Source organism: Pelophylax lessonae (assembly GCF_965119305.1).
Source record: "Pelophylax lessonae genome assembly, chromosome: 8".
NCBI classification, from domain to species: domain Eukaryota; kingdom Metazoa; phylum Chordata; class Amphibia; order Anura; family Ranidae; genus Pelophylax; species Pelophylax lessonae.
In genome coordinates, this window is record NC_138775.1 from 253,154,670 (window position 1) to 253,169,007 (window position 14,338).

The 14,338-nt window shown below is 40.5% G+C and overlaps 1 protein-coding gene across 2 annotated transcripts in view; it reads left to right on the forward strand.

The window, feature by feature from the left end:
- Positions 1–13,960, forward strand: part of SSX2IP (SSX family member 2 interacting protein) — a 53,815-nt gene extending 39,855 nt beyond the window's left edge. Inside the window, exons 9-14 of one of the 2 annotated variants that reach the window (XM_082264754.1) lie at positions 3,267–3,417; positions 3,500–3,636; positions 5,820–5,993; positions 6,130–6,244; positions 8,227–8,371; positions 13,473–13,960. In XM_082264754.1, the coding sequence (XP_082120880.1) occupies positions 3,267–3,417; positions 3,500–3,636; positions 5,820–5,993; positions 6,130–6,244; positions 8,227–8,371; positions 13,473–13,509 (759 nt within the window). In that variant the 3' untranslated portion in view covers positions 13,510–13,960. The remainder of the gene's footprint in view (positions 1–3,266; positions 3,418–3,499; positions 3,637–5,819; positions 5,994–6,129; positions 6,245–8,226; positions 8,372–13,472) is intronic. The other variant, XM_082264755.1, reaches the window with a different exon arrangement.
- The last annotated feature ends 378 nt before the right edge of the window (positions 13,961–14,338 follow it).

Consider the following 14,338-nt stretch of genomic DNA (forward strand, 5'->3'; position numbering starts at 1 on the left):
AAAAATAGTCAGCTTTGATATTGAGTTTTTTGGGTTCATTGAGAACATGGTTGTTGTTCAATAATAAAATTTATCCTCAAAAATACTCATTTGCCTAATAATTCTGCACTCCCTCTACTTCCATTTTCTTCATGATCATGAATTGGGGTTTTAAAGGTTCTTTTTAAGAACCAGAAGATGATTTACTAAAACTGGAAAGTGAAAAATCTGGTTCAGCTCTGCATAGAAACCAATCAGCTTCCAGAACTTTTTTTTTGTCAAAGCTTAATTGAACAAGCTAAGGGTAGAAGCTAATTGGCTGCCATGCAGAGCTGCACCAGGTTTTGCACGCTCCAGTTTTAGTAAATTAACCCCACTGTCACCTTGCTCATGCTCTGTGATCCTCCACAGCTGGGGAGAATAACCAACACATTGTTCTAGAGGAGCATGTGACCTGCTCCCCTGTGGTAGTGTCTGCAGCTTACCAATGCTTTGATTTTTTATAGTGGATACAATAGTGTTTAGTCTTTATTTAAAAAAAAAAAAAAAAAAAAAAACCTTATACTAACCTGCTCTTTGCAATTGGTTTTGCACAGAGTGGCCCGGATCCTCCTCCTCTTGGGTCCCTCTTCTGTGCTCCTGGCCCCTTCCTCCTGTTGGGTGCCCCCACAGCAAGCAGTTTAATATGGGGGCACCCGAGCTGAACTTGCTCCGCCCCCTCTTTCCTCATTGGCTCACTGTGAGAGCCAATGGTGCTGCCATCTCGGCCACTGAGGAGGGAGAGTCCTCAGGCAGCTGAGACACTCTTGCAACATTGCTGGATAGAGGTGGGTTCAGATAAGTGTTAGGGGGTATGAGGGGGCTTCTGAACACAGAAGGCTTTTTATCTCCATGCATAGAATGCATGAAGATAAAAAAACCTTCTGACTTTACTTTGGCAAGTCTGTTATTTTGGAACTTGCTTTAAAATGGAACTTTATGTAAAAAAAAAAAAAATGGGTGGAGATTGGCAGGATTTTTAATGCAGAAGAGACATGCTTTATCTCTTTTGCATTAAAGTTCCCTACCTGCCTGCCTGCCCCTGTACAGTGAGCTGCACATGCGCAGCTCACTGTAGAATTTCAGCAATGCCAAAGCTGACTGAGCTCCCATACTTAGGATTGACGTCATGTGGGCCTGGCCAATGAAAGTGGTTGGCGATTGGAAGCTGGCCGCTCAGATGTCGCTGAACTGAAGGGCACTATAGTTTCTCTTAACAGAACAAGCTGTCCAGCACAAGTGGCAGTTATAGGGTTTAGATAAAATGCACAATGACAGGGATGCTTACAATGATCTGCTTTTATTATTTATGTAAAATCTTAATCCCAAAAGGAACAAATTGCTTCTGTAACTGCTCACATCTTTTAGCTGGAGTTCCGCTTTAACCACTTGCCAACTGCCAGCAGTACATATACTGCGGCAGGTTGGCTCTATTGCACAAAATGACGTACCTGTATGTCGTTTTGTGCAATGACCAGTGGGGGCACGTGCTGATTGGCCAGAGGAGGAGCCAATCAACGGGTTTGGCGGACGCAGTGTCCACCGGCCACCTGCGATCGCTCCCCATAGAGACAGAATGGCAGTCTGCCTATGTAAACAAGTCAGACCGCGGTTCTGTCACAGATGAACATGGATTCTGTGTTCCTGCTATTCAGGAACACCAATAGTTCTCTGTTCATCCTACTGAGTCCTTCCCCAAAACAGTTAGAAAGCACCCCCCAGGGACACACTTAACCCTTTGATCGCCCCTGGTGTTAACCTCTTCCCTGCCAGTGTCATTAGTACAGTAACACGGATTACTGTAGTAATGTTACTGGTCCCCTCAAGTGTTAGGTGTCCGATCTGTCCACTGCAGTGTCGCAGTCCTGCTAAAAATCGCTGATCGCCGCCATTACTAGTAAAAAATAAAAATGCCATAAATCTATCCCCTAGTTTGTAGATGCAATAACGTTTGTGCAAACCAATCAATATACACTTATTGGGATTTTTTTTTTTTTATGTAGTGGAATACATATTGGCCTGAAATTATGAAACCATTTTGATTTTCTTTTTTTATTGGCTGTTTCCATAGCAGAAAGTAAGATCGATGGATGGATGGAGATATATATAATATATCCATCCATCTATCGATCTTGCATATCTTACATATCATATATATATATATATATATATATATATATATATATATATATATATATATATATATATATATAATAAAATGTGTGTACATACATACATACATACATACATACATACATACATACATACATACATACATACATACATACATACATTTTTTTTTTTTTTTTTTCAGAATTGTTGCTCTTTTTTGTTTATAGCGCAAAAAATAAGAACCGCTGAGGTGATCAAATACCACCAAAAGAAAGCTCCTATTTGTGGGGGGAAAAAAGGACAATTTTTTTGGGGTACAGCGTCGCACGACTGCGCAGTTGTCAGTTAAAATAGCGCAGTGTCGTATCGCAAAAAATGGCCTGGCCATTAAGGGGGTAAAACCTTCCAGTCTAGAAGTGGTTACATTTTTAGCCCAATTCATCTGAATCTGCTAGTGCATCGAACGCTACCTTCTTCCCAATTGGCAATGCTGCTCTCTAAGGATGTCTCTGTTGTGCCTCTAAGACACCTTAAGACCCAAAGTGTTTCTGGCCAGATCACCAGGTGAAAAAAAAAAGGGGGGGGGGCCTAAAAATAAAATGCAATCGCCACATTTGAGCATTAGTAAACTGCAATATTTTTGTTTTTGGGTTTAATACTGCTTTAAGTAACTTATATGCTTCTCCTTGTTTACGCCGCTCTCTGTTGCATAGCTCCCGACAGTCGTTTCTCGTGTGTGTGTGTATTTGCATTGCACCAGCTGTCTTAAACCATTGTGTACAGGGTTTGTAGATAACCGGAAGTTTAACAAGAAATGTTGTAATTTACTATGGAGCTAGATACAGGTCTGGAGTCACACTTTCCCTGTTTAGTTTTGCATGTGATCATAATCCCAATAGGCTTTGTGTAGAATTCCTTCTCTCCTTAGCCAGCCCTGTACCCACCACACCAGCTAAAAGTTCCCGAAAACCTGACATTCTTTACTTGGACTGGAAACCAACTCCATTGTAAGAGACAAGGAAAATTTAAACGAATACAATTTGCCATCTGGCTATAGTTTATACACCCTGATATATTGGGTGAAGTCTATACTGCCTGCATCATTTGACGCTTCCTTTTTTTTTTCCCCATGCCAGGCACTTTCAGATAATGAGGAAGATCCAGCAGACTCTAGTAAAGAGCACCTGTCAGAATTATCATGTGAGGCAGCCAGAGAGCAGCTGGTGAAAAGTATTCGTCAGCAATGGCGGATACTGAAAAGCCACGTGGAAAGGCTGGACAACCAAGGTGGGCCTTTCTGTCAGCTTTATTACAGTTTGCTCACGGTTCCTCCTGTTCCCTATTCACCTGTGTATAACCCTGTTTCCAGCTGCCCAAGTACGTGTGGCATCACCAGACCGTAAGGGGTCGATTGCCAGGGAAGAGCATGAGAGGGAGTTGGAACGACTGAAAAATGAAATCCAAGAGTGCAGGGAAACCATCAAGAACCAGCAGCATCTTTTGCAGGTATTTATTTAAATGCTGATTTGCAACGATCGAATTGGGAGCATCTTTGACTAGCATTTTGATTTTAATTTCATTTTTCAGATTTTCTCATAACGGTCTAATCTGAAAAGAGTCATGCTGTGTGCAATCCCAGCTAATTGTAATCATGAGCTCTAAATTAGACAAATCTAAATATAATCAAGATAATAAATACTACTGATTATATTGGGAAGAGTGAGTTACAGACTGCATACTTTTTGATTTAGTGGTGCAGTGCTGCCATCTAGAGACTTGTGGTAGTTGTGGCATGTTAGCTCTTTTTTTACCTTCCCTTTTATGATCAGTAAATAGAACTACCGGTGTTTATAAATGTCTACAAACATGAGTCATGTGCACAGTGCAATCTAGGCTTAGTAGCGACTCAATACTTCCTATCAAGTTGTAGGATTATCATTTTATAATTAACTATGTATTACTGTTGAAGTCCTTTTTGATTTGGCTCAACCAGGCTTTCGTGAAACCCTAGGGGTTCCTTCAGCAATAAGCAATTTCTGCCTCTCGGATGAGTAAGCACTGATGCCAGTGATCTTTTTCGCTATCTGTAAGGGGGGAATTCTTGACCACAAATGTAAGGAGCATCCTTTCTACTGACCTTCACACTAATGTACTATGAGCTGTAAACCTAATATTTATTGGCAGCGGTTCCCTGAAGCCAAAAAGTTATTTCAAGAGTTTCTCACTGTTGAAAATGTTGAGAGAGGCTGGGCTAGATAGTTGTGCTGCAGGGCTTATGTGATGACAAAGGGAAATGCTCTTAGAAGAGAGCAGAGTGACAAGCAGAGATTAGTCTGTTTTCTCATTTCACTGTAAGTTGGGACAGAAGTGACAGTGGCAGAGAAAAGCGAATACCAAAACCGCTCCTTTATATGCATTTCTTCTTCTTTTTTTTTTTTCCCTTTTTACTTTGAGTTCTGCTTTAAAGGAGAAGCAGGGCCAAAGCTCTTTTGGTCGAACACTCTCTTCTGCACTCTTGTGACCCGTATTCAAACAGCAGGCTAAAGCTGGTCCAGACTCTGGAGAGATCCCAAATTTAATGTCGGGGTCCACCCAGATGCCTGGACCGCCAACTGGCTCCACCTCTTAGTGTGCCGCTAGTAGGCTGAGCCAGCTGCTCCCACAGCCCAATCTCTCCAGAGACCGCTGAAGGAGCAGAGAGCTGGTGACTGATCGTCCGGGCTCTCTGCTCTGAAGACCGAGAACTGCAAGATCAGCAGTCTTTGATTGCTCAGCTCTTGGGTTTGGAGGGGGCAGAGGACGGATGCAGCATTGGATCGATGCTGCATGCACCTAGGTGAGTATGGATGTTTGTTTTTTTTCTAACCTCCAACTTTTAATTCCTGACTCACTGTTCTTTCCTTCATAATAAAACCTAAACTCGAGGAAAGTTAGATGATTCTTAGCTGTTAGGGCTCTTTTACACGGCCGCTCCGATTTCTTCTTCCGCTGCGGCACTTTTTTTTCTTTTTTGACGGACACGGATGACACTTGTGTCATCCGCTCCGTATGTCCGCATATCATCCCATCCGTTTGCGGATGATATACGGACATAATGTATGTCTATGGGGATTGCGGATGTCAGCGGATGACACCGCTGACATCCCATTTTTGCATCCGTTCCGTTTCTTTAACGGAAGAAAAATAGGGTTCTGTTCCGTTCCAAAAAACGGAACAGAACTGAAAGGACACAAATCGGATGTCAGCGGATGGTCATCCGCTGACATCCACAATCCCATTGACAAGCATTATGTCCGTATATCACCCGCAAACGGATGGGGTGATATAAGGACAAACGGAGCAGCCGTGTGAAAGAGCCCCTACTCTTTTTATGGTGGTTGTGTTTTTTTTGTTTGTTTTTTCTTAGTGGGTAAGGTACATTTTTTTAAAACTTTTGTCACCAGGAATAGAAGGCAGTGATGGCAAAAAGAGTAAAATGTTGTAATCCTTGCACAAGTTACTAAACGTGTGTTTTACTTATACAGATAAGATTGAAAGCCTCAGAGGCTTACGCTCCCCCAACATATCCAAAAAAAGTTTTTTGCCTGGATTTGGGTTTTCAGACATTTTGTTAAAAGGTCAATCAGGATCTGATTTGTCATTCTGATGCTAAATGTCAAAGGGGAATTAACACCATTGTTGTTTTGCAGCAGCAAATCATTGTAGGAAATGATGAAGATACATCTGCCCTCCTCCAGGACTGCTACCTCCTTGAGGACCAGGAGCGTCTCCAGGAAGAATGGAGATTATTTAATGAGCAAAAAAAGAATTTTGAAAAAGAGAGACAGAATTTTACTGAAGCTGCCATCCGTCTGGGACACGAGGTGAGTTCATATCAAAGCTGCTACTCAAAACTGGCCACCAGATGGCACCCAATTTTGTTTGCATGGTAATCTGGTAGATGTGTTCTGCAGAGGTAAATAGATTTTTTTTTTATTATATTTTATGTTTGTCCTCTAGAAAAAAGCATTCGAAGAGGACAGAGCAATGTGGTTAAAACACCAGTTCCTAAATATGTCCTTGTTTTGTGATCGCAAGAGTGCCGAGTACTGCCAACCTCAAAGTGCCTTTTCAAGTAAGGTTTAAATTTCATCTCCGAATCTTATGGGGTGTGTTTAATTTTTGTAAAATCTTACCTGTAAAATTCTTTTCTCTGAGTCCTCCGACAGTTGCCGCCACCTCTAAGTCATCACTGTTGGGTATTGACTGAAGTCAATACCCAACAGTGATGACTTGGAGGTGGCGGCGACTGTCGGAGGACGTAAGAGAAAGACTACCACTAACGCAACATACCAAGCAGAAGCTGGATCCAGTGTTATCGTTCACAAAACATTAGAGCTTTCCTTTCCTGTGCATGACTGGCCAGGAGAAAAGCTGAACCACATGCAATTATTTTAACGTCTACACTGCTTGTCAGGAAACTTCTAGTGCAGCCACAGCTTGAAAAAGGGTCATATGAGTCAATAACATAACGGAGTGATATGAGTGTGCTAATCTCTATGAAGCTGAATACTGATGGATGAAGAATGCAATAAAGAAACCGTACTTCAGTGATATGTAGAGCACACTTTTATTAGATGTGTTAACACAATGTAAGCAACCCAAAGTATAACCGTGTATGTATACAAACATGATGGTGTCCCAGTATAAAAAGTACCTCGTACACACTACGGAGACCGCAAAAAAGATTACAATCCACCTTACCAGTTCTTAAAGGACAAGTTCATCTGCACAAAAAAATATTAAATGCACATTTTTTTATTTGCAGTTAAATAAAAGATGCATTTATTGTTTGCTGTTAGGAGCCTGGAAATCATTGCAACCACGATCAAGTCATGGGTGTAAGGTCATGGTCCTGCAGACTCTGTGTAGGTGTCTGCCTGTACCTCTGATACAGAATAGGATACTCTGACAGGAAGCTCAATGAACTCCCTAGAGTGCTCAACAGGGCCCTGGTAGTTTGAGAACTACAAGCTGACAGCTGCAAAGGTTGTCAATACTTTAAGTCCATTGATTCACCGATTTGTAAATCGGTGATGTTACCATGCAGGCAGAGCACCGCACGGCCGGCATCCTCTTTGAATTGTGACAATGAGTGCAGGGAGAAGATACCCAGCTCGCCGTCACAAGGTGGGGGGGGGGGGGGGTGGGTCGGGGTGAAGGAGCAGTCTAATGCTGAACATAGCATGATATAGATAGATAGAGAGAGAGCTATATAACGTGTGTGTGTGTGTGTGTGTGTGTATTATTTATATATATATATATATATGTATGTATGTGTGGAAATCTGTAATACCCCCTAAATATGGGGTGTGAGGATGAACTTAGAGGCTTATTTCCAAATCCATAAAGAACTCAAAAGCACACTGAGCCTGCTGTGTGCCAGGTATCGGACTAATTAAATTGTCTTTTGCATAATAATGCTTTTAAGTATTTGTTATACAGTGAAAAACTTTTACATTTTGCCTACTGCCTTGCAGGAGCTGTAGACAGCCAACAACTGTTGTAGAGCGATTTCTGTGATGCCTGTTTAAAATAGAAACCTTTTTAAACATGGCAATGTCCTATACTGATACAACAGAACAAAACAGGCAGACAGAAAAAAAAAAAAAAAAAAAATATATATATATTCTTTTTAGATGTTTCAATTTCCTTCCATAAACCAAAAACCAAAACAATCTAAAGAATGTGGGCTTATATCACATATAGGTAATGTAAGCTTCTCTGCACCCTCTGTAAGCACCATTGTGTTAGAATGTTCTTCTAGCTCTTCCTTTTTTTTTTTTTTTTTTTTCCAAATTTTTGTTGCTCTGTTTTTTTCAGATGTGTTGCTGCCATTAAAAAAAAAAAAAAAAGTAATTTTGAAATTAATTATGTAGATTTTACAGTGTCTCCAATTTTTTGGTATTGGGGTTGTAAATAATACAAGCTTGCCTTTTTGTTGTGCCATGAAGCTATAAAGTAAATTTCTATTTCGTCAACGACTTTCTTCTTGCTTGCAGATTTTTTTAGCAGTTGTATGCAGACTGTTTTTATGGTTGCATTCTTATGTTTCAGGTCATGAACAGGAATCCCATATAATCCAAACAAAGTCACCTCAATCCAAACTCCTTAAGACACCACCAAGCGATGTCACAAGAAGCATTGGAAAGTCACTGCCCATCACCCTTCCTGCCAACCAGCAGCCTCTTCACAGATACAGGTATTTTACAGTGTCTTCATAGAAGATTTTTGTGTATTTTTAGTATGCATGTTTAGTTACTAAAAATGTTTTTATATACATATTGTTAATGCTTTGTGTATGGACTGTCTGCACATTGAACAAATCTAGTCAGCAGTGCTGGCTGGATGGCTGCTGATCTCAGCTATTCGAAAAGACTTGCATCAAGAAACTTGGCAAAGCGCACTATCACTGTACAGCACTTCCACCAAGGAGGAAGGCAGCTTCTATATGGTAAAAGCAACAGAACTACCCCTGTATACATACAGAAAACCCATTTGCATGACCACTATTTAAATATGTAAAAATTAATTGTAGAGGAAAAAATATATCCTTACTCTCCCTGATATATCATTAGGCAAATTTTAACAACCAGGATATTAGTTGGATATTTTTTTCTATTTGTATTGCGCATCTGTTTTCACAAGCCCAGACCAGACCTAAAACATCACACTGCTTTTAAGTAACCTGTCTGAAGTCTACACTATACAGTGTAGAGGGCAGCATGGTTTAGACAAGATCAAAGGGAATGAACATTATCTGGGATCCCTCTAGATGTGCATTTTTTTTTTTCAAAGTGCTGTAGTTCCTTACATTGCAAGTAAACTGGTATGTGGAGCAGATTTCCTCCTTGCTCTTTTCAATCCTGGTCTATAAACATATATTACAGCACAATATAGTATGGACTACTTACAGGCGTAATATAAACAGAATATTGACACTGGCTTTGGCCTTCAGACATAGTCGAGGTAATGGGCTGTGTTTACAGTGTTCTTAAATTTAAAAAAAAAAATATATATATATATATATATATATATATATATATATATATATATATATATATATATATATATATATATATATATATATATATATATATATATATAAATAAATTTAGTGTGTGTGTTTATACAGTCTGTTGAAGTATTCCTACCCCTTGCAATTTTCCACTTTTTGTCATGTTACAACCAAATATCATAAATGTATTTTATTGGGATTTTATGTGATAGACCAACACAAAGTGGCACATAATTGTGAAGTGGAAGGAAAATGATAAATGGTTTTCAAAATTCCTACAAAATGTGGAAAAGTTCAAGGGGTGTGAATACTTTTTCAAGGCACTGTGTATGTATGTATGTATGTATGTATGTACGTATAGGTGTTATGAAAAGAAAAAAAATCCTAATTTTGCAAGGTTCTCGTGTAGTCTATAAACTAGCTTCTAACACAAGTTGCTATTTAAGAATTTCATATTTTTGTTGTTGGTTTTTTTTTTTTTTTTTTTTATGCCCAGGGTTCTCTTTTTCATTTGGTTCATACATTTTCACGCAGTATAGGAACTATGATAAATAATTTGCACTTTTCCCAAGGGGAAGGCCGCTGTAGCTAGTTTGTCCACCAGATGGAGCTCTTTCACTATATCTGACCTGCGGGATTTCTATTCTTTCCAATCACTCCAGGTGTTTGTGTGTACAGTATAAAAAAAAAACGTGTGTATATATATAATTAGAGAGAGATAGATAGATAGATACATTTTAGATATATAGATATAGAGATAGATAGATAGATAGATTTAGATAGAGATATAGATAGATAGATAGATAGATTTAAATAGAGATATAGATAGATAGATAGATAGATAGATAGATAGATACATTTTATATCTATCTATCTCTCCATCTCAAAAAAATTCAAGGAACACTTTGAAAACACATCAGATCTCTCAATGGAGAAAAATCTCATGCTGGATATCTATACTGATATGGACTGGGGTAATGTGTTAGGAACAAAAGGATGCCACATCATTTGATGAAAAATATCAAATCACCCTACAGAGGGCTGTACTCCAACACCCCCACAAAATCAAAGTAAAAAAAAATTATGCAGCAGGCTATTCCATTTTTCTGATATTTCATTGCAGCAACTCAAAATGGTACTCAGTAGTTTGTATGGCCCCCACATGCTTGTGTGCATTCCTGACCATGTCGGGGCATGCTCCTAATGGGACGATGAATGGTGTGCTGGGGTATTTCCTCCCAGATCTGGACCAGGGCATCACTGAGCTCCTGAACAGACTGAGGTGCAACCTGTCAGCGTCGGGTGGACTGAAACATAATGTCCCAGAGGTGTTTTATTGGATTTAGGTCAGGCGAGCATGGGGGGACATTCAATGGTATCAATTCCTTCATTCTCCAGGAACTGGCTGCATACTCTCACCACATAAGGCCGGCATCAGGAGGAACCCACTGAACCAGCGTAGGGTCTGACAATAGGTCAAAGGATTTCATCCCGATTCCTAATGGCATTGTGTAGCCTGTCTGTGCGTCCCTCCATGATTATGCCCCGCCCCCCCCCCAGACCATCACTGACCCACCACCAAACTGGTGGTGCTGAACGATGTTACAGGCAGCATAACGTTCTCCACGGCTTCTCCAGACCCTTTCATATCTATCACATGTGCTCAGGGTGAATCGGCTCATCTGTGAAAAGCGCAGGGCGCTATTGGTGGACCTGCCAATTCTGGTGTTCAATGGCAAATGTCAATCGAGCTTCATGGTGCTGGGCAGTGAGCACAGGGCCCACTAAAGAACGTCAGGTCCTCAGGTCACTCTCATGAAGTCTGTTTCTGATTGTTTGGTCAGAGACATTCACACCAGTGGCCTGCTGGAGGTCATTATGTAGGGCTCTGGCAGGGTTCATCCTGTTCCTTCTTGCACTAAGGAACAAAATACCGGTCCTACTGATGGGTTAAGGACCTTCTACAGCCCTGTCCAGCTCTCCTAGAGTAACTGCTCGTCCCCTGGAATCTCCTCCATGCTCTTGAGACTAGGAGACACAGCAAACCTTCTGGCAATGGCACGTATTGATGTGCCATCCTGGAGGAGTTGGACTGTCTGTGTGACATTTATAGGGTCCAGGTATCGCCTCATGCTTCCAGTAGTGACACTGACCCTAGCCAAATGCAAAACTAGTGAAAAATGTTCAGAAAAAATGAGTAGGGGAAAAAAATATTTAAGTGGCTTCCAATCCTGTTTTGGGGGTTGTCTCATTGTTGCCCATCTAGTGCACCTGTTAATTTCATTAACACCAAAGCAGCTGAAACTGATTAACAACCAACTCTGCTACTTAACTGACCAGCTCTATACCCCAGGAGTTTAACTGACTTGATGCTGTACTCTGATTAAAAAGTGTTCCTTTCATTTTTTTTGAGCATTGTATAGAACAGTTGACGCAAAATAAATCCATTATTATTATTATTATTATTATAATAATTCATTTTTTTAATTCTTTCTAATATAAAATTACTACAAAAGTAATGTTGTGCTTTAAATGTTTCCTGGCATAAATACTATTCACAAACCTTTATGTAGAAGCTGCTGTACTTTGTTCTGTTTTCTGAAGGATTACCACAATGGCAAGCCTTGAATTTCTCTCAGGACCTGTTTAGTTCAATAAAGAATCCCTGCATTTTGCATATTTGTGCAAAAAGTGATTGTAAATGATCACCTTGTAAATCAACCTATTCAGTTTGAAATGGATATGAAAGGCAAAACATTTTTGTATAGATAAAAAAAAAAAAAAATACCCTTTTTCCCTTTTTTATAAGTGATCACATTCCTTCTGTTCTCAACTGCATAAGAGCTGGGGGAGGAGAAGCAGCAGCACACTGAGCTTCCTAGTGAGTGAATGGCTGTGCAGCAGAGGACAAGTCTGATCATTGGAGGAGAGCATACTGAGCATAGCTGGAGAACTGACCACGGTGCGTTCTGCTTAGTGTGGTCAGTTTTTAATAGGAAAGCAGAGGGGCTGGCAGGAGCACCAGGAATTTCACACAAAGGAAGCAATACAAAGAGAACAGGAGACTTTCTCATGAAAGTACATGGTACAGCAGGCACATATCAGGAATATAAAATGTTGGGGTAACAAACACTTAAATCTAACTTCCCTTTCAGTATTATCTACACAATTCTACTTTCCTTCATTGCCTCCTGAAAAGATTTCTAGTAAGAGCTTCCTTTCCTGAATTGAAGTTCTCCTTGAAGTGGTAATAAACCCAAAACCAAAAATGGAATAGTGCAGCTTTAACAATCAGAAGATGTGTTGGCTGCATTCATTTTCTTAGGCTTTTTTTCCCCCTCTGTTTTCACCTGGTGGTCCATCCAGTAATAAACCTCTTCTATTGACATGCCCCCACTCTGTATGAATGAGCACAAGTGGGTAGCTTTGGATGGCAGGTTTGTCCATCTGGGGGTTGGAGGGTGTATTAGTGTATTTAAATCTGCTAGTACATCTAACAAATTGAAGCCAAACCCCAGCTGATACTTTATAAGCAATTACAGCAAATCATTGTACTCCTGCTAGTGGTAAATGGTTTTTCTCATCTCTGTAACTGATATATTTTGCTGGAGAGCTTGTTCTTTTGAAAAACATTTACTGGCTGGATCACTAGAAGAAAGAAAGCCTAAACAAATAAAACTACAGCAGCCATCACATCTAAGATTATAATCTACAATTTAGTATGTTTGCGTTTGAGTTTATAACCACTTAAAGCAGCATGGTCTGCAGCTTCCTGGCTCCATGTGCACTCCCTGCTCCCTGTTAGGCCCGGTTCACACTGGTGCGACATGCTCCCTGACTTTGAGAGCACATGTTGCACCCCATAAGTTGCTCCCATTGGAATGGTTCCATTGTACTTGTCTCTAACTTAGAAATAGGTTCCTGCACTACTTTTGGTCCAACTTCAGTATGACTTGCATTGAGTTCTGGTAAAGAAGTCATATGCAAGTCATGCCGAAGTCGCGCTGGGATGTCTGCTACAAAGTCGTGACAGTGTGAACTGGGCCTAAAGGGGCGCGTTATGCCTCCAGATAGCACCCTCTAGTGGTGGATATGGTGCAGTTTGACCAGACAAGCAGGATATGTAGACCCATTGGCAGAAGATTGGTGGCCATGTTGCTTAAAACAAATCTTTTCCCGTAAAGGTAACGAATCATATTGGATTTGTCTAATTTTTGTGTATTCTTGATGTATTGCTTTGTTGATGCTGCATGCTAATACTGTTTATTTCTGTATTTTATTCTAGCACTTCAAGGACGGATTCAAACAGCAGTGATCTGTGACTGAAAAGTGACGATGACTTCTACATCCATAGCGTGTGCATGCGCTGGCCTGTGGCCTTCTTATTTGTTCAGTGTTTAATTTATTACAACTTTCCCCAATGTCTGGGCTTTTCTATTGCTACAGCGTTCACTGCCCCGCATACATGACATGAGTTGCCTGTTTGTCTGTCCTCGGCACTGAAGCCGTGAGCCCATGGCTTGTTGGCTTGTTCTTTGTCTCTCGTATGTAGTATGTCTGTCTGACATTCTATATTGTGAATGTTTGTTTTTTTTTTTCTCTCAGGGAATAAAGATTTAAAGGAATATATCATGGCCTTAAATCGGCATAATGCCTGCTCTGTTGATGAATGCAGATACTTACAAGGCCTCTGAACAGAGTTCAGTTTAGAAAATGTTGACGTGCAGAGATTTAGCTGGGGTGGCCTGCTGGTAGGCTACAGACTGGCAAAAATTCAATTTCAAGATTAGAGGTGACCAAAGTCTTCACAAATGATGCTCGCAAAGTGCAAACTTAAATATCCAGCAGCAAGTCATTCACTTGGATCTGTAGAGCAAGCAAAGGATACAATCATATGTTCACCTGCTGACAGTTGGTAAACCACTGGCAGGCCCGTTAGCAGTGCCAGCTGCTGAATATACATGTGTGCTGTGGCAAAATGAGCCCTGTAAAGGGCAAGGTCCAATCTTGAACTTCGCTTGTGGTTGGGCTCTGATGTTCTGAGATTGCACCAGTATGTAAAGGGATGTGCGGTTGTCTGATTGCTGATCATCTTGGAGATATCTGCCTGATGCAGCCAGCCAGTATTTGATGCAAGTTGCTCAGTAGCTG